The sequence below is a fragment of the Ursus arctos genome, unplaced genomic scaffold (assembly GCF_023065955.2).
Source record: "Ursus arctos isolate Adak ecotype North America unplaced genomic scaffold, UrsArc2.0 scaffold_8, whole genome shotgun sequence".
Taxonomy (NCBI): Eukaryota; Metazoa; Chordata; class Mammalia; order Carnivora; family Ursidae; genus Ursus; species Ursus arctos.
Window position 1 is genome coordinate 35,690,315 of NW_026623100.1, and position 18,980 is coordinate 35,709,294.

Sequence of the window (18,980 nt, forward strand, 5' to 3'; positions counted from 1 at the left end):
ACACACGTTCTCAGTGGCAAGGAGACAGAAGGGTCATTTCCAAGGACACTCTGCTTGAATCCCCTCTTCCCCTGAATCCACTGCACCTAAAACTCACTCTCAAGAACCCTTCTCTCCGCCCAGCACACGAGAGATGAAGGGGACCTGGCCTTTATTTGGAACTGGGGCAAGGGACCTACAAGAGGAATCTCCCAGTGATCAAGGGTAGCCCTAGAAATAGGATCCAGGAGTTCCTAGCTCCTTATGCAGGGAAGTGGCCGCAGGGAAGCTTGTCTATTTCAGGTGACCACAGTAGTTAGAAATGTTAGAAGGGCTCAGCGCATGGCCATGCCAACGGGCAGGAGCTCTCCCTTGGGATTTTGTCAGGGTCACATGCAGTACCCACCCCACTCCCAGATGCTCTGCTCACCGTGACATAGGTGTCGCTCAGCTGGGCCCAGCCATAGAGGTCTAGGAGACGGTAGACGCTGCTGATCTTGCACCGCATGAGCCGCTCCCCCTTGGCCAGGTTCAAGGAGTCAGCTGTGTGGAGGTCATTGATGGGTGTCATCATGGAGAAGTCTGCAGGGAAACAGGGTGGGGACAGGGCAGCTCTCAGGGTCAGGGCTGCTGTCTGCCCCCCTTCTTTCCTTGCCCTAGTCATCTCTAAATTCTCAGTGGCACTACAACTGTACAAGAGACTTCCACAGGCAAGGAATCAAATATTCTTTGACCCTCATCCAGGGGGAGAAAATCCATAGAATGGATAGTTGTGCCCAAGAAGGTCTTCTGCTTATTCAGATAAAAATGGCATTGCTTTTGGTCAAAAATCATGGCAAAATTCAAACCACAGAATGAAGGATTCTTGGAATGCCAAGCTCACAATAAATCCTAAAGATGGACATTGAATAAAAGCAAGAATAAGTTACTGAGTGGAAATATAGGTATACTTCATCAGCTAGTTTTGATGAAGTAGATACTAATCATTAGACCTGCTACTGTTTATTGTTTTAAACTATACCATGTAATATAACTTTTCCTCTGCTTTGGAAACAGGGCAAATCAGAAAGCCAAGTCAGCCAGGAAGTAAATTTCTCAACTTCTTCCCACAAGTCATAAACTTCCGGAAGTCAGTGTGGCTAGCTGAAGGGCTTCAGGCTTCAGGCAGGCCATGTCTGCTCCCCTCTGGATATGCAGTCTCTTGGTTACTAATGGTTCTTTCTGGGAATTTGGGGAGTTACGGAAGGGATTTGGAAATGGGCCTAGAGGGCTTGACGGTCTTATCTTCAGGGCACATAAGGGGTTAGGAGGTGATGTCCAGTCTATCCCATTAAAAATGATAACTGCTCCCTGCATGCCTCCGGAAGGCATGAGAGGGTGTCTGAGCCCCAGCACTTCCGATTAGTCAGTGTCTAGAAACCAATAAAAGAATCAGTAGGAAAGGGTTCTGGCTTAAAATGATGTCTGGCTGGGAGCCTCCTGATGCCGCCTCTCCCAGCATCCCGCTAAAAACTTTAATGGGTTAGATGCCCTTTAGCAGCTTCCACTGTCTCAATAAACTCACTACTACACTGTGCGATATCTGTCCTGCATCAGGTTCGCCATTAGTTATAATGATGAGAGGGTCTGCAAAGGTCAAAGTGGACCACGTGCTGTGGAGCCTACATACAGCAAGCAGAGGAAGCCTCGAAACACCCACGTCAGGAATATGCACCCCAAAAACCTGTGCTCACCAGAGGAGGGATACCTCTGGGGCATGTGTCCAGTAACCAGAGTTCACAGAGAAAGAAGTGGTCCAAAGGCTCAGCTGAACTGGCAAAAAGAACAACAACGAAATTCCAAAGTCAACAATTTCTCATTGGAATTGACCAGTCTGGGATCCCGTCCTCCTGTTTGTGCATTCCCCAGACAAGCCTCTTTCCTTCACCCCCCGCAGCAAGAAGGAAGGCATAGCAAAAGCATAAGCCTCCCGAGACAAAGCCAGGCAGGGGGAGCTATTGTTGGGAGAGGGTCTTCAGACCCAGATTTCTTTAATTCCTTCTCTTACAAATAAGTAGGAAATCCCCAGGGATGGCCAGGAGGACAGAATAGGTCTAAAAACATGCCATCTCTTCCTTTGTGTCCTTTATCAGTGTCTCCCCTCCCCCACTCTGTGGAGCTTTGCTGTAAGGATTACCCTACCAGCAGACCCAGGGTGGGAGAAGAGACCAGAAGGCTCCACGAGCATCCCAGAGCCTCTGCTCTCAGGATTTTAAGAGAAAGAATGCTTATTCTGACCAGCCTCACAAAAGTTAAGATGACTGAACGCCAGGTTTATGACTCAGATCTAACCAAGCCTTACTCAAGGGACCTAAGAAAACAGAAAAAGATGAAAACTCCCTAACCACCTCCAGGAAAGCTAAGACTGAAGGACACATGATTGCAAGAAAGAAACCAAAATAAAAACACAAAACAACCACAAAATTCTAAGGCAAATGGAGCTGGACAAAGAACAACTGCGCTTGAACTCATGACACTTGGAACTTCCCCTCTCCACATTCCCAGACTCAGATACCCTGAACATGCCCTAATCAGATTTTCAGGCATCCAACTGTCTTCCTGACAGATGCTGGTCGGTGAGGCAGTGGGAATGCTGGTCGGCTCTGTTTCTCTTTCAAAAGAAAAAGTATAAGGACAGAGACATGAAAATGATGAGAAAGAATAGGATAGCTATGAGAGACAAAGACCAGAGAGTCAGCGTACAAACAATCAGCACTGACATAGCAGAAAAAAATTTCTGAACTGAAAAACAGACCTGTGTAAATAAATTATAAGGATTTACTACATTCCAGAGGGGAAAGTCCATAAAGAGAAAAAGCCTACAATTATATGCTTCCTGGCACATTTCTGTAATACAAGGATAAGAGGGAAAAATGCACAAACATCTACCAAAAAAAATGTTGGTTACCTACAAAGGAACAAAAAACCCGGCTGGTTCAGATTTCTCTGCCATAGCAAGAGATGCCAGAAGACAATGCTGTAAGAGGTTTACCAACAAACCACACTAAAATAAAGTAACGTGAAGCAGGTAAAAAGAAAAGAATCGTCAAAAGTATGCCCACCAAATATAAAGAAAAAATAAATGAGGTCATAATATCATCAAAGTAGAAATCAGGGAAAGCCCTATTCCTCTGGAATATTCATCCTTGGTAACAAGAAGGGAGGCAGAGCAAAAGCATACGCCCCCCTAGACAAAGCCAGACAGGAGGGGGCATGGCTGGGAGGGCCTCTGTAGCGGTCATTTTACATGAATTAAACATATAATCCGTCATGAAGCTATAGCCATAAAGGACATTTATGCTTTGAATAACATCTCATCAAGATACAAAGCAAGAGCTACCAGAAATATGAAGAAAAATGAACACTAATTAAATATACAGTGGAAGACAACACAACGCTCATTTTTTACAAAATAAAAAAAAATGAAGATACAGATTAAATACTATGCCCTGGAGATAGAGTCTATACCTATATATCATTCAAAAATGATATTATTAGGCCACAGAGACAATCTCAATAAATCCCCAACATAGATAAATAGGCCACGTTTTCCAAAAACAATGCAATCAAACCAGATGTTATAAACAAACCCTTAAAATAATACACATTCAACCACTTGGAAATGAGAAAACACACTCCCAGACAGCTCTTAGAATAAAAATAAAATCAAAACAGCAACCCAAAACTATCTAGAAATTAACAATAAAGGAAATATTATATCCAAATGCATGGGATAAGACGAAACTTACAGAGAAAAAAAATTCATAGCCTAAAATGTCTTTGTTATTGAATTAAATATGAAAATAAAGCATCCATTTTATTCTACTCTAGAAAACATAAAAATAACAAAACAAACCAAAGAAAAGTTATGGAAAAGTATTAGTGAATAGAAAAACAAGATCTATGCATTCGGAAACTAGAAAATTAGTAGAACTATATAGAAATCCAAGAACTGGCTCTTGTGAGAAGATGTATGAATAAACCAACATCTACACTGGCCATAAAAGAAAGCGGGATTACACAACACCAGGAATGAGAATGGGATGTCAGCTCACTCACAGCAGGAAGTTCAAATGATAGAAATAATATTGCAAATCACTCTAATAATTTTAAAAACCTCCACGAAATGGATTATTTATTTAAAACATATGTTCAAAATTTACTCAAGAAGCAGCAAAATAATTTTTTTTTAAAACCCTAGATGAAACTGAGAAAAATAATGTTATAAAAAATGTTCCAGATCTGCATGGCTTTACAAGTAAGTAATAAACCTCCAAGGAAGAGAGACTTCCTATCTTATGTAAATGCCATCAGGACAAAGAAAAGGATGGGGATCACCTGATTCATCTTACGAAATTATAGCCTTAAAACCAATACTAAATGAAGACTGCTCAAAAAGTGAATTTCTGACCAATCTCATATATGAATATGCAAATTCTATATAAAAGTCTAGCAAATCAAATTTAGAAGAGTATTTTCAAAAGAACACATCAAGAGCAGGAATGACTGATTTCAGGAATGAAAAAGGAATTCAATGTTCAGAAATCTATTAATATAATTCATCGCATCAATAGTTCAAAGAAAGAGAAATCAGTAAATGCCCAAAATGCATTTTATAAAATTCAACATCCATTTCTGAAAAGAACCCATATTGAACTAGAATAAAAAGATACTTCCTCAACATGGTAACGAACTCAGACTCTTGTGGTAAAGGATTTTTATTAAAGTCAGATACAAGACAAGGATGATTACTCTCTAATCTATTATTAAACATTTTTCTGAGGGTTCTAATGGATGTGAGAAAACTGGAAAAAGAAACCAAAGGGTAAATTTTGGAATGAAGGATTAAAAATGACCATTATTTCCAGGTTATGTGATTTTTCTATATACAAAACCCAAGAGAATTAACTGAGAAGCTGTAAGAATTTAAGAGTTCAATAAGAAGCTACTTTCCCTGGATGACAGCTATAACCAGAAAGAAAATTGAATGGAGGAAAAAAATAATTTAAAATATCAAAGTTATATAAAATTTCCAGGAAAAACTTAACAAGAAATTAGTAGGGACTATAAGAAAATAACTACTAACCTTCTCTCATGGACATTAAAAAAAAAAGTAAATAAATAGAAGACATACATCATTTCCGAAAAGCCTTAAAATTCATTTGTTCAGCCAACAAAAAGAACGATTTCTCAACATTTGCAGCAACATGGACGGGACTGGAGGAGATAATGCTAAGCGAAATAAGTCAAGCAGAGAAAGACAATTCTCATATGGTTTCACTCATCTATGGAACATAAGAAGTAGGAAGATCGGTAGGCGAAGAAAGGGAAGAAGAAGGGGGGTGGTAAACAGAAGAGGGAATGAACCATGAGAGACTATGGACTCTGGGAAACAAACTGAGGGCTTCAGAGGGGAGGGGGGTGGGGGAATGGGATAGACTGGTGATGGGTAGTAAGGAGGGCACGTATTGCATGGTGCACTGGGTGTTATATGCAAGTAATGAATCATGGAACTTTACATCAAAAACTAGGGATGTACTGTATGGTGACTAACATAATATAAAAAAATTATTAAAAAAATGAAAAAAAAATTTGTGCAAATATTTTTAAAACACCTACACTGTGCCAGCTATTTTTCTAAGTCCAACACACTATTCTAGGATACATCAGTGAACAAAACATACAAATATCTTTTCCCCCATGAAACTTATATTCTAATATAAAATTACAAATTTATAAATTCTCCACCAATTAATCTATTTATTTAATATAATCCCAATCAACATCCCAAAAGGGAATTTTTGAGGTATAATGGGGGGGGGCTTGACAAAATAATTCTTATTTTTATTTTTTTATTTTTTATTTATTTATTTATTTTTTTTTTAAGATTTTATTTATTTATTCAACAGAGAGAGAGACAGCCAGCGAGAGAGGGAACACAAGCAGGGGGAGTGGGAGAGGAAGAAGCAGGCTCATAGCAGAGGAGCCTGATGTGGGGCTCGATCCCATAACGCCGGGATCACACCCTGAGCCAAAGGCAGAGGCTTAACCGCTGTGCCACCCAGGCGCCCCATAATTCTTATTTTTAGAAATAATTAAGGGTATTTGTCCCATGGGATGATCAAACATGGGCAAGGTGTTTCTGAGTGTGCAATCAAAAGAGGAACACACAAAGGAAAGTAACAATGTATTCAATTGCATAGAAATTAAAGAGTTCTACAAGACAAAAACATCATTAACAAAAAAGGCAATGGAGAAACTGGAAAAAAAATTGCAATATACTTGACAGATAAAAGGGAAATAGCCCCACCTTAAAAGATTTGAAAATCTGTAAGAAAAGAATATGTGAGTAGGAAAATTGGCAAGGAATGTGATAGGCAATTTACTACAAAAAGAAAATCATCCCAACATGTATATGAAAATATATCCAACGTCATTAGTGATCAAATAAATTCACATTAAAACACAAATAAAGTACTATTTATCACCTATCAAATTAGGAGGATGAAACGAATGGTATAATACATACTACAGATCAAGGTGGAGGAAAAGAGCCCTCTCTTGCTTTTCTGGTGGGAACATAAATTGGTTCCGTCTTTGTCCAGGGTAATTTGGCATTACGCATTAATGTCTTTAAAACACGCAAATACTTTAAAGCAGCAATTCTAATTCCAGTAATTTGTCTTTAGAATATAGTGATAGAATAAATGAAAGGATTTATGGCACTGTTGTTCACAAGAGCAAAAAGTTATAAACAACCTGAAAGTCCAAAAATGGGAAACAGTCTAAAAATAAGCTATGGCATATTCAATCATGCCACAGAATAGCATACTTTCACCAAACGTTATATTATAGAATCATGTTTTATTATGTGAAAAATTAGTCAAGATATGTTAAAGCTATCAAACTTGCATGTATAATGTGATTCCATTTTTGTTTTCTTAATTTATATATGTTAAGAGAAAAAGGCTGGAAGGATACACACCAAAATATTGAAAATAGTCAATTCTTGGTTGTAAGCACACAGTACACTGATTTTAATTTCCCTTTCTTGATTATTTTCCTAATTTTTCATCATAATCCTGTATTTATGCTGTTGGAGAAAAGTATTTTTTTAAAGATTTTATTTATTTATTTGAAAGAGACAGAGATAATGACAGAGGGAGAGAGCATGAGCAGGGAGGAGAGGGAGAAGCAGGCTCCCCACTGAGCAGGGAGCCTGATGTGGGACTCGATCCCAGGACCCTGGGATCATGACCTGAGCCAAAGGCAGAAGCTCAACCGACTGAGCCACCCAGGCACCTGAGGGAAAGTATTTTTTGATGTTCATTTCTTCCAGGTTGTGGGCAGAACTTCAGAACCCAGGAAGAGGGTTTCATGCCCAGCCCTGGCTGCCTGTGGTCCTTGTCTATGGAGTCAGGTTGGTCTGTCCAGGGGGCACCAAGACACTGGCTTCAGTGGCCTCCTCCCATCCCTGCCACTCCATCTGCAAGGGAGTGGCTCCAGGGGTTTGAGAAAAGAGCAGCCTAAGTCAGGGGCTACTGCTAGCACATGAGTTTTCTTCAGTTTTATATCGGCAGCTAGAATAACAGGGAGCAGAATCTGCACTCTCCACTCCTGGGTCCTCAGGCAGAGGCCATGAAGACACTTGGAGTTGCAAAGCTCCTCCCTTCATGCTAATCCACTTATGAAGGGATGGAGAAGTCACATAGAGGCTGCCCTGCCTCTCAGAACAATGACACCATGTCATCCTGTCCCCTCCTCCAGCAGAACCAGAAGGAGGTTTTCCCGTAAGTCACCATCCCCCTTCTATTTCTGGGCACCAGGAACAATTCTCCTGTGGGTCTTTAAATCCAGTAGCCTCAGAAGCAGAGCCAGGTACCTCTTTGGCTGTTCCCCCAGGTCGGCTAACTCAGCTGCACCACTCTCCGTAGCCTGGCAACCAACCCTCTCTTCCCCACCTCACTTCCTCCACCTCTGCTCCTGGCAGCTCCCCAGCTCCCCACGTACTCATGGAAGATGTTGGGAAGACTGCGTGGGAGGTGCTGGCCATGAAGTCCGCGATCTGCCGCAGGGCCCAGATGTTGGAGGAGTTGTTCCCCTTCTTCATCTGCTCCTGGATGAGGCCTTCCAGCTCCTCCCTGAAAGACTGAAGCAGGCCCCAAGGTGCTGGTCCCCTCCGTGGGTCTCATGTGGGAGACTGAGAACCTCTCTTCCAAGAGCCCACTCCGATCCCCTGGGTCAACTAGGCCAGGGCCACACATGGGATCCCTGGGCCTCAGAGGACATTGGGAATTCCACTGGGACCTCAGGAGCCCCCCCCCCCCAAACTGCTGTTTGGGAAGATGTCCCCTATTGTGTTCCCTTTGTCCTATGGGTAGTAATCCAGATTCCAGGTCCTTCCTGGGTCTAAGCGATATTCAAAATGTCCCTCCCACTTCCAACCCCCCCCCCCACCTCTGGCCATCAGACATGGCAGTGTTTCACTTTAGTAATTAAGAGACATTTTAAAAAGCAGAACTGAACGAAAACGTGTGCCACCCTCCCTGTTCATCAGCCATGCCTGTGGCTCTTCTGGACCTCAGTTTCCTCATACTGAAGGAATCAGTACTACTCTAAGCCTGGCTTTTCAGACCATAAATAAGGCATGCCTGTCCACCAGATGGCAGCAGGAAACACTCAGAGGAAACAGGGCGCCCCTCCTGTGTTGGTCAATCTATAAAAGGACAGAAGAAACATGAACTCCTTTTGTCCCATTTCTTGCCTGAGAATAGAGTCCTATCCATCCATGCCCCGAAACTTGGGTTGGTACTAACTCTGCCACTTCTATCACACCTCTCATCTCTCCTAGTCCCCCACTAGAGTTTTTCCATCATCCCAAAGCTTTTAGTACCTGCCATATTCCTCCGACTCCTCACACAGCGTCACCTGTCACCAAGACTTCAGGCCCATTACCTCAGTGCTCCTCTGTGAAGCCTGAGCTTTTATTGTGTGCTCTCAACCAGGGTCACACACAGCCTGCCTACATATCTTGTCTCTCCAAAGCCCAGTGGGGACTGAGGCAGAGCCCATCCTGGCAGGCACCTGGAGATGCCAGCTCCATCCTGAGCTTCCCAGCCCCTAGGATCATGTACTGTTTACTGAGGACCCCCAGCTCTACTGCCCTCACACTCCCACTGTCTCCTTCCACACTGCTCTTCCTCTCCTCATCCAGCGCCTACATCACCCTCCTACTTCAGTAGTCCATTAGGCCCATGCTTTGTTCTTCTCAATGCACCACTTGCCTCAAGGATGAGCTCTGTCTCCATGCCATGCAGGTACCAACTGACTTCAAGTCTGGGGCCATGGTAGGGTGAACATGACCTGCCCTCCCTTCCCTGCCCCATAGCCCCCTGTATCCTTCACTCTGGCCACCTCCTGGGGCTTCCAGACCCTCTTCACCTCTGCCCCATGCATGCCAATCTTATTGCCCCAACAGTGAGTTCTTTGTGGTGTTCAAAAATGGGGGCCCCAAGCCTTCCACGTGGCGCTCCCTGCTGGCCTCCGGTTTACACGAATATCCCTGTTAGTTCATTGCTGCAACTTTTGGGGAAGCCTGGAAACTGAGGCAGGGCTCCTGTCTCTCAGACCCACCCCCTCCCAGTAACAAGCAAAACCACCTGCACATAAACCAGGTTTTTGCCCTCTACCAGTGTCCGAGGAGAGAATGAAACACCCACAGGGCCAGGCCTGTCTTGCTCAGCGGGCTTAAAATTGCTACAACACTGAGCAAGCGGAAGAGGAGTTATTTATCTTTCAGATTCAGCCAGATGAATCCGCGGCGCTGCCTGCTCCCCTCCCTCCTTGCCTCCCTCCTTGCCTCCCTCCTCCTCCTCTCCCGTGCGCCTGGGGCGGACCCCACTCACGGGGCTCTCCAGGATCATGGTGACGCGCTTCTTCTGCTCCATCAGGTTGAAGTCCTGCCGCAGGTCCGCCGCGCGGCTGCGAAGGCGCAGGTACTCGGGGTCGTCCTCAGAAAAGCGGTCCAGATACTGCTGCCCCTGCGGGGGCGGCGGGGACGCAGCCTCGGGCACAGTGTCTTCACTCATTGTCCTGGTGGGCTTCTGATTCGCTCCTGGAAGACTAGAGAGAAGGGAAGAGGGAGCTCCCAGTCCGAGTACGGTTTCCTAAAGCAGAGGAGCTGGATTCGTTAGATTCACGCCGGAGGCGGCAATTCCCTGGAGGGTGTAAGCCGAGCGGTTCAAGCGCAGGGCGGCGGCAGCTGCCCATCGATAGGGGGCGCTAACACATCATCGGACCTAGTGAAAATCTGGCACACGCCCAGGGGTCCCCCACCCTTCCCTGACTCACCGGCCACACCGGGGTGGAAGGGGACAGCTCCTCCGGCGTGAGCATGACCTGCATACCTTTGGGAGCATTTCTGTGATCATACCTACCTAGTGTAAAGCTATGTATTGGGTATTAGTACTTGCTAAAGTAGTATATCTAGACCTGATCTCTGGAATGAGGACTAGGTCAGCCTTCGCAGAGTTGGGCTGGGACCCCTATTTTTCTATTCAAGCATGCTCCCCCCGCCCCAAGGCCTGATGGTGAACGAAGGAAGGTCTTCTCTTACTGTATTGGCGCCCTCCTCAAGAAGCAGGCTGCAGCTCCAGCCTCCACCTCCCAGCTGTGGGGCTTTGGCCACACCAGTCGGCTTTTGTGTGTCAGCACCACTGGGCCTTCAAATCTGCATTCTGCCCCTTCAGTGCCCAGGGCAGCCTTACAGAGTGCTAGCTTTCTCCCTGCTGTGTGATCCCCTTCTCAGCAAAGGAAGGCAAGTGCCTTGACTGAATAAGAATTAGCTTTTTTTTTTTTTTTAAGATTTTTTATTTATTTATTTGACAGAGACAGCCAGCGAGAGAGGGAACACAAGCAGGGGGAGTGGGAGAGGAAGAAGCAGGCTCCTAGTGGAGGAGCCTGACGTGGGGCTCGATCCCAGAACGCTGGGATCAAGCCCTGAGCCGAAGGCAGACACTTAACGACTGCGCCACCCAGGCGCCCCAAGAATTAGCTTTTGAACACAAGTGGAGCGATGCCAGCAAAAGGGCATTACAGGGGATCGGGACACCTGGCTTTCATCTTTAACCTGCCCTCCCTCGCTTTACCTCTGTGAGCTCACATCTGCATTCCACGAGGAGGAGGAATGCTCTCTTGTTCTCTTAGAGCACTCCTGCCTCCTCCTCCTCATCTGCTCTTCCCCCTTGGCCCATTCTGTTAGCCCGAACCTTGACCTTCCTTACAGCTAGCAGTTGGTTTTGCAGGAGGCCTTGCTGGCAGCCAGTAAAGCATAGTCTTGTTGTCGGTGAGCTGTCTTTGACCTCTTCTTTCATCTTCTGTTGGGATTCTACCCTCCACCTTACAGTTCCTCTGAGTGGGGCAGGTGGGTGAAGCACTAGGTAATGGGAGAAGCGGGAATCTACCCCATTAGCCCAGAACACTCAGATGATCCTTCCTTTCCCTCTTCTTTCATTTTTCCTTCCTACCTACCTACCTTCTTTCCTTCCTTCCCTCCCTGCTTGCCCTCTCCTTTTCTTCCTTGCCCTTCCCTTCCTCCCTTTCTTCCCCCTCCCTGCTTTCCCTCCCTCCCTTTCCTCCCTTTCTTCCCTTCCTTCCTATTTTTTCCCCTTATGGGGAAGAGCAAATAGCAAATTCAAGGGAGAGCACACATACTGAGTCCCTCAGCTGATAGCCTGAACCCTTGTTCTGGAGCAGTGGTTCTTAAACTTGGGTGGATGTTGGAATCCACTGGGGAACTTTAAAATACTGATATCAGGGATTTTAATGTTATTAGTCTGGAGTGGGACATGGACATCAGGATTTTTGAAAGCTCCCTGGGTGATTCCAATAGGTAGTCTGAGTTAAAATACCACTGGCTAGATGTTAATAGTTGTACCATGTAATGGAAGGCATCCATTCCAGATGTTGGCCATTTAGCAAGCCAGCCAAAGATGGCACAAACCTCATCATCTAACACTATTGCCATGTGCCCCTTCCCATGGCTGTCCAGGCCCCATCCTCCAACTCCAGTCACCACCAGCCACCATACACTTGACCTGGGACAGCAGAAGTGCTCCAAATGCCACCACAACCTGCTTTTGCAAGTTTGCCAAACCATGACATCTCATCTTCATTCTTTCACGAATTAATCATTTCCTTATGAATGCCCAGATCTCCCCCAACCAGCATCTGTAGGTGAAATATTTGCCTGTGAGTGACAGAGTATGGAGGAGGCATCTTCTGGAAGTGGCAGCCAAAACACCCCAAAAGCAAAAAAAAAAATTCTCTAAAGAAAGATTTGAAATAGATTTGGCAGGTTGCCAGAATGGCTGAAGTTGTCCTTAGTAGCATTCAAACCAGATTCTTCATAAGTGGAGAAAGAGTGATTGAGTCCATCAGGGATGCTTCCAGTGGAATTAGCTCTGCTCTTGAAGTCAGAATCTACAGTGTCATCCTCACTCTGTCATTCTCTAGCTTTGTGGGCTTGGGCAAGTAGTAATTTCCCTCTTTGGGTCTTGTTTTGCCCATCTCTAAATGAGGGAATGAACGGAATAAACTCTGGGCCCCTTCTAGCTCTACACTATATGGAGAGAAACAGATTTGTGTAGAAAATGCAGAAGGATGGAGGATCTGGGTTTCCTGGAGCAAGAGACCTTCTTCCTGCATCCTTGTCTCCCCATCTCTGGGGCCTCTCCCTCAAGACAAATGCCATATGGGCAGCTGCAAAGAACACACATGACCTACTGACATTTGCCTTGTAGGTTCAAGTCAATCCCACATGTGTGGAGCAAGTTAAGAATACTTCACCTCCACCATGCTTTCAGACAGCCTCATCCCTGCAATAATAAGCAATTATAAGGGATTGCAAGGGTAAAGACAATGGGAGTACATCAGAGCTGTGCAGACATGCAGTCACCACCCAGACTCTCCTGGGCAGACAGTGCTGTAGACATTTTTCCAGAGGCACTGCTCCTTCTGTTTTAATTCTCTTTAGCACTTTTGTAGCCCCGATCTTTGATGTTATTTTAAAAACAAAACAAGCAACCTCCCAATGGGTACCAGGGATATGCACATGGGGATGAGCTCCCTGTGTTCCTTATGACTCCAGGTCCCGCCAGCTCCAGAGCCACCTGAACCCTCAGCTTCTCTGGGATTAGGATCTTTTGGCCAGCACAGCCTGGCACTGAACCTTCCTGGGCTAAATCCTTTCTATTTAGATGGAAAAGGCTGGCCCTCTTTCCTTCCTCTTAGAATGGCTGCATTCCCAGGAATGAGTCTGTGAAGGCTTGAAGTAGCATTTCCCTCCCTGAAGCATGAGGAACAAAAAAACTCAGGTCCTGCTGGACAGGAGCCCACGCCACCATGCCTCCCAGGTCTGCCTTCACTTCTCAGAGCCCATCCCCTGAAGGTTACTCCAGAGATGCTTCAATGGGAATGGGGTAGAAAATGGAAGCCCTGACTCCCTCACCATGACAACGGGGTCCAGAGAAAACCACCCTTTGACTTTGTGAACCAGAGGCATCCTTTTGTGCTCCTTCCTTTCCTTCCAAAATGTTGCAGAGGTGACCAAAGTGATGTGCAGTGCGGCTTAGTGGTTAAAAGCATGGACTCTGGAACAAGAAGATGATGAGTTCCAGTCTTAACTATGCCACTTACTAGCTGTGTGATCTTGTTGGGCAAGTTGCCTAACCTCTCTGTGCCTCAGTTTCCCCAGGTATAAAATGGGGATTGAACTATTTAACTACTTCTTTAGGCTGTTGGGAGGATTTAGATGAGTTAATGTATGTGAAGTATTTAAGACAGTGCCTGGTGTATATCAAGTGCTATTAAGCATTTGCTCTTATTATGTGTCATTTAGGGGCTAGAATCATCATAGCATTAGGAACTCGAGTAATGAGAGGCTCATGATTCAACAGTAAACAGGTGCATACTCAATAACTGTAATTATATGTTGTAGTCCAAAGAACTAATTCAATCTCGAACTATATTAGCAAAAAGAACATCCAGAAAAAGAATGACGAGAATGACTAGTTCTCTGACCAGATACTGGGAACATTATCAACTTGGAGATCACAACAAAGAGGATAAGCAGGGTGGTGACCATCAGAGGCCACTGCTTGATGGGCCAGGTATGACATCATAAATAATATAGCTGGCCTTTGTCCCCCATTCCCTGCACAGAACTTCAAAAAGCCTTGGGATTTCTAAAATATCCAAAAAACATTAGGAGGGTTATTCATGATGAGCTCATTTCATGGAACCTGAATTTATGCTAATGAGGTGACTTATGGTGGGCCCTTAGATGTTTCAAGAGAGGGACTGGCCACCCAGAAAAATCACGCACATGATTAGAGGGTTGGAACTTCAGCCCCACCCCAACCATGGAGGACAGGAGAGGGAAGGGCTAGAGATTGAGTTATCAAGTGGCAGATGATTTAAACAATTATGCCTAATAGTAATAAACCCCCCATTAAAAATCTTTGGACATCAAGGCTTGGAGGAGCTTCCTGATTGGTATGCTGGGATGGTGATGCACCCAGATTCTACAAGGAGGGGGCACAGAAGCTCTGCACCAATCCCCCACCCTCCCCACACCCTGCCTATGCATTGGTTCCATCTGGCTGTTCCTGAGTTGAATCCTTTATACTAAAACTGTAATCAATGACAGTGCCTTCAGTGAGTTCTATGACTTGATATAGTAACTTAGGGACTAAAAGACAGCATGGGAACCCTCAAATTTACAGCCAAGTGAGTCAGAAGTCTGGTGGCCTGCGGACCCTACTTGTGGCTTCGGAAGTGGGGGCAGTTTTATTGGTGACCTTGCCCTTTAACTTGTGGCAGTTAACCTGTGTGCCCTTTAACTTGGCATAGTGTCAGAATTGAGCTGAACTGTAGGACACCCGGTTTGCCAGTTTTCATCAGAGAGTTGGTGACGGAACAGTACCAGGCAACTTCTATTCGTGATTTATTTTCATTCCCAGGACCACTCCATAGCGCAGATATTATTGTCGCTATTTTACAGATAAACTGAATCACGGAGAGGTTACTAACTTGCCCGAGATCACACAGATAGCAGTGGAGTCAGGATCTCAACCAGGACCATCTCTGGCTCCAGATCCTGCGTTCCTTCACCTCACTTGTCCCCAAATGTCTGTTGGGCTGCTGTGTGGAAGAGGGACTAAGCTGACTGCTTAGGGCCTCCAGGGCCAGTCCGGGGGAGCATGTTTCAGCTGAAGGTGCAATGGACACCTTTGCGCCAGCAGGAGCTGCTCGGGAATGGGAAGGTGGGACAGGTGGCCTGGTCAGGTGCGGTACTCTCTCCCCAGAATAAGGTGACTGCAGGATGCTGTAGAAGGGCTTCTGCTCCTGCCAGGGGGATTGCACTAGAGCCTTCTGAAGTCCTTCAGATTCCATGGTAGCTCTACATGTCAGCAGGATTGGGGGAGCACATGTCAATGACTCCCCCAATCCTGCTCGTGACTGGAAGCTCATCCTGGTGAGATGGACCCAACCAAAAAGTGTGCCTCATCCCCCATCACCACCAAAAACTGCCAGCAAATTACCAGGAGGCTGGACCAGCCTAGTCCCAGGCTGCTGCTTCTCAGTGCTCGGCCCGCGCACCCTGCTTCGCTCTTAGGGACGCCAACCGCATCTACGGGATTTCAGACATCTGGGTGGAAGCTGAAACACAAACAACAAATATCAGGGTCTTGTCTGCACCACCAGGACTCCTCCCCCTGTTTTTGCAGCACCATTAGGTGCTGATTTATTTTAAGGACTGCTGAGAAATTCTTTAAAATGAACTAGAAATGAAATTTTAATTTAAAAGCAAATTATGTCTATGAAAAGGTAAAGAAAGCTTCATTATCTTTACAAGTGGGACCAAAATTCTTTTCAAAGAGAGGAATAGGAAAATCTCCTGAGTGCTGGCTTCGAGGACCAGAGGAGAGAAGCCACGCTACACAGTGGCAGGAGCAGGATGTGGAACTCCTGCACGAGCCAGGCTGGAAGGCATTATGACCCCTTCCTGATACCACCCCCCAACACTTCACTAATAGCTACTCGACTCACAGACACTGGTGTGAGAGAATTTCAGATGCAGCCAGAGAAGTAGAACAAGCCCAGAGAATATCACGCCCCAGGACAGTGGAAGGGTTTTGGAGGTGCACAGGCCATCAGTTGGATTCAAGACAATTTCACCAAGAGTTAGCATCTTACAAACAAACTCTAAAAATCCTGGGGATCAAGGTCTTCAAAGGGTTAATCACCAAAATGTTTAAACAAACAAAACCCACAAATGATGGTTTTCCATTTGGGGCCCTCTGTTGCTCAGAGTAAGGACGTTCGTCTCGCCCTGCGCTGGCAGCATCCCCGACACCAACTCGGGTTCCCACATGGCTCTGGGGTCAGTCCCTGCCTGTCCTTCTTCACTGGCCAGTTGAGCTCCATTGCTGACCCAGCACTGCCCACAGCAGAGCATCTGGGAAGACTGACCATGGAAGGGCAGCGAGAATCCATCTTGGCAGGTGTGGTGTGGCTGAGGGAGGCCAGGACACTGCATGCCCACTAAGGCCCAGCTTCCCTCTCAGCCCAGCCAAGGTACCCTGGGCTCAGCATTTCCGTGCTGTGATGGCCCCTGAGCCCAGTCCTGATGCTCATGGCTCTAGTCAGGGACCTGGCAGTTGCTTCCATAACCTATTCTCTATGCTTTGCACGTCCAGCTGCCAGCTGGGGTCCTCCTCCCATTAGTCTTATTTTTAGCTAGAACAGGGTCATAGGCACTACCTTATGCTGCTTCTGTCCAATGCCCAGCAACCTGAAAGGCAGCTCTCCTTTCCAGGGCTGGCTAGCTCTAGACCAGGGTTTGCTGACATATCTCTGGATGCTCTTTTTTCTGAGGGATGGCCACTGATATCCCCTAAGGACTAATAATCCTGTAGCCTCATAAGTTGTCTTACCTGAAGCACAAGCTTCTTCCCCTTCCCCAGCAGCCCGTGCCACAGAGGTATGAGGTTGTTTTATGGCCATAATCTGCTAAGATTTGGATTTTCAGAGTCTGAGATATCTCTTATGTCCACTGAAAGAATTTTTTTTTTTTGCCCCCAGAAGTGACTTGTGCCATTCATGTAAGAAGACAGGCATCTGTCCCCCAGATAAGTATACACTGAACACAATAATTCCCATCCCAATCTCTGTTGGTGTTGAAATTCCACTATTAGAGTTTCATTCTTTGGGTTATAGTATTATTCCCTGATTAAAATGAAAATACATCTGAGAGGTATCATAGGCAAACGTTGTAAAACATTCCCCTGTGGTACCAAAACTATCAGATCTCTGATTGCACAGTCACACTGAGCAGGGCCAGGACAGGTACCAGATCAGCAAGTCTTAATGAGAATGAGGCATGATGCCAGGGCCACTCAGAAGGGTCTAGCAACTGGAGTAGGGCTGCCATCCTGGGTGGACCTCAAGGGACCCCGGTGTGACAAGTCTCTGAGCCTGTGCCTGCTGCAGTATTGAGGCCAACATCACCATCCATTCGGCCTTTGGTTTCCCCAGCATGTGTTTCGAGAGCCTATCTTCCAACCACTCACACCCCTGGGGCAGAGCTGAGAAGCAAGGGTATTCCATATCATGAGAACAGCAGCACCTACCCCCAGGATGCTTGATATCTCCTGGGAGGCATGACACCTCAGGGCCACCTGTTCCTTGTCTCCATGTCCATGTCCAGTCAAGCTGGGCTGCGAGGTGGGAAGAGTTAGGACACAGGATCCCAGCCCTAGATGGTCGCCCACTAGAGTGCGAACGTGGACAAGTCACAGACGCTCAAGGACCTTTGCTCACTCTCATGTCCCACAGCCACTTTAAAACCGGCTTGTCAGAACCAAGCCACCCTGACCCAACCACCAGAGCCTCCCTCCCCAGCCAGCCCCGTCTCCCGGACCCCAGCCCCGCCAGCCACCCCAGCAAGGGCTGCAGAAGGCAGCCCTGACTCCTCCCTTTCTCGCCCTGGGCACGTTCTCTGTCGCCAAGTTCTCTGCTTTTCTGTCCTAAATATCTCCCTACCCTACCCAGAGCACAAGGCCCTGAATCATGCCTCCATCTCACCATTCCTTTCAAGGTCTATGCACAGTCTTTCCTCTCTCAGACCCACCATCCAATCAGTGGCCAGAGCCATTGTTCTGAAAGTGTGAATCTGGTCCATGCCTGTCCCCATTCTGCTAAAAACCTACCTGTGGCTCCCATCACCTGGGGCAGCATTCCTTCACTTTTTAAAACTAATTCTTGTTCCTCTAGCCAAAATTCAGTCAAATTTAAATTTTGACAGGTATTCGTTATCAAATATGAGGTTTTAATTCTGAATTTGCTTTTTCAAACCAAGCACATGCTCCATGCTGGAAATTCAAACCCATCTATGCCCAATCGGAGAACTGGGGGGTACCTTGCTTTTCTCTTTGCCCACCTCCTTCCTCTTGAGGATTGCTATCCTGTAGAATGAGATCCAGGCTCTTCGCTGGCACACAAAGCCCCGTGAGTATCTCAGTGCCCACCCCCACCCTCCCCACCTCTCATGGGTATTCCAGGGCTATTCCCAGGACCTGGAAGGCACCAGGCTGGTTCCTACCTCTGTGCCTTTGTCCATGGTCATCTCTGCCTGGAGAACTCTTCCCCTCTTTTCCTTCTCCCTTCCGTTCAGGTTGTCCTCTCCTCCTGGAAGCCTTTGGCTCTCATACCACCTTCACTCACTCTTTTGTTCCGCTTACTATCTGACAGCAACAGACTATTACCATGAGCTCCTAGCAGGCAGGGCCTGTGTCTTTGGCACGCCTCTGTTCCCCATGCTCTGCCACAAGACCAGGTGCCAGGTAGATGCTGAATGAATGGGAGTTGAACTGAAACTCAACTAACAGTGCACTGCAAGT

General features: G+C 46.2%; 1 protein-coding gene across 1 annotated transcript in view; it reads right to left on the reverse strand.

Moving 5' to 3' along the window:
* Window positions 1-15,709, reverse strand: part of ADD2 (adducin 2) — a 44,271-nt gene extending 28,562 nt beyond the window's left edge. Inside the window, exons 1-4 of the mRNA XM_057308993.1 lie at window positions 15,621-15,709; window positions 9,924-10,140; window positions 8,029-8,167; window positions 410-561 (exon numbers count right to left, since the gene is read on the reverse strand). Coding sequence (XP_057164976.1) covers window positions 410-561; window positions 8,029-8,167; window positions 9,924-10,106 — 474 coding nt within the window. The 5' untranslated portion in view covers window positions 10,107-10,140; window positions 15,621-15,709. The remainder of the gene's footprint in view (window positions 1-409; window positions 562-8,028; window positions 8,168-9,923; window positions 10,141-15,620) is intronic.
* Between the last annotated feature and the right edge of the window lie 3,271 nt (window positions 15,710-18,980).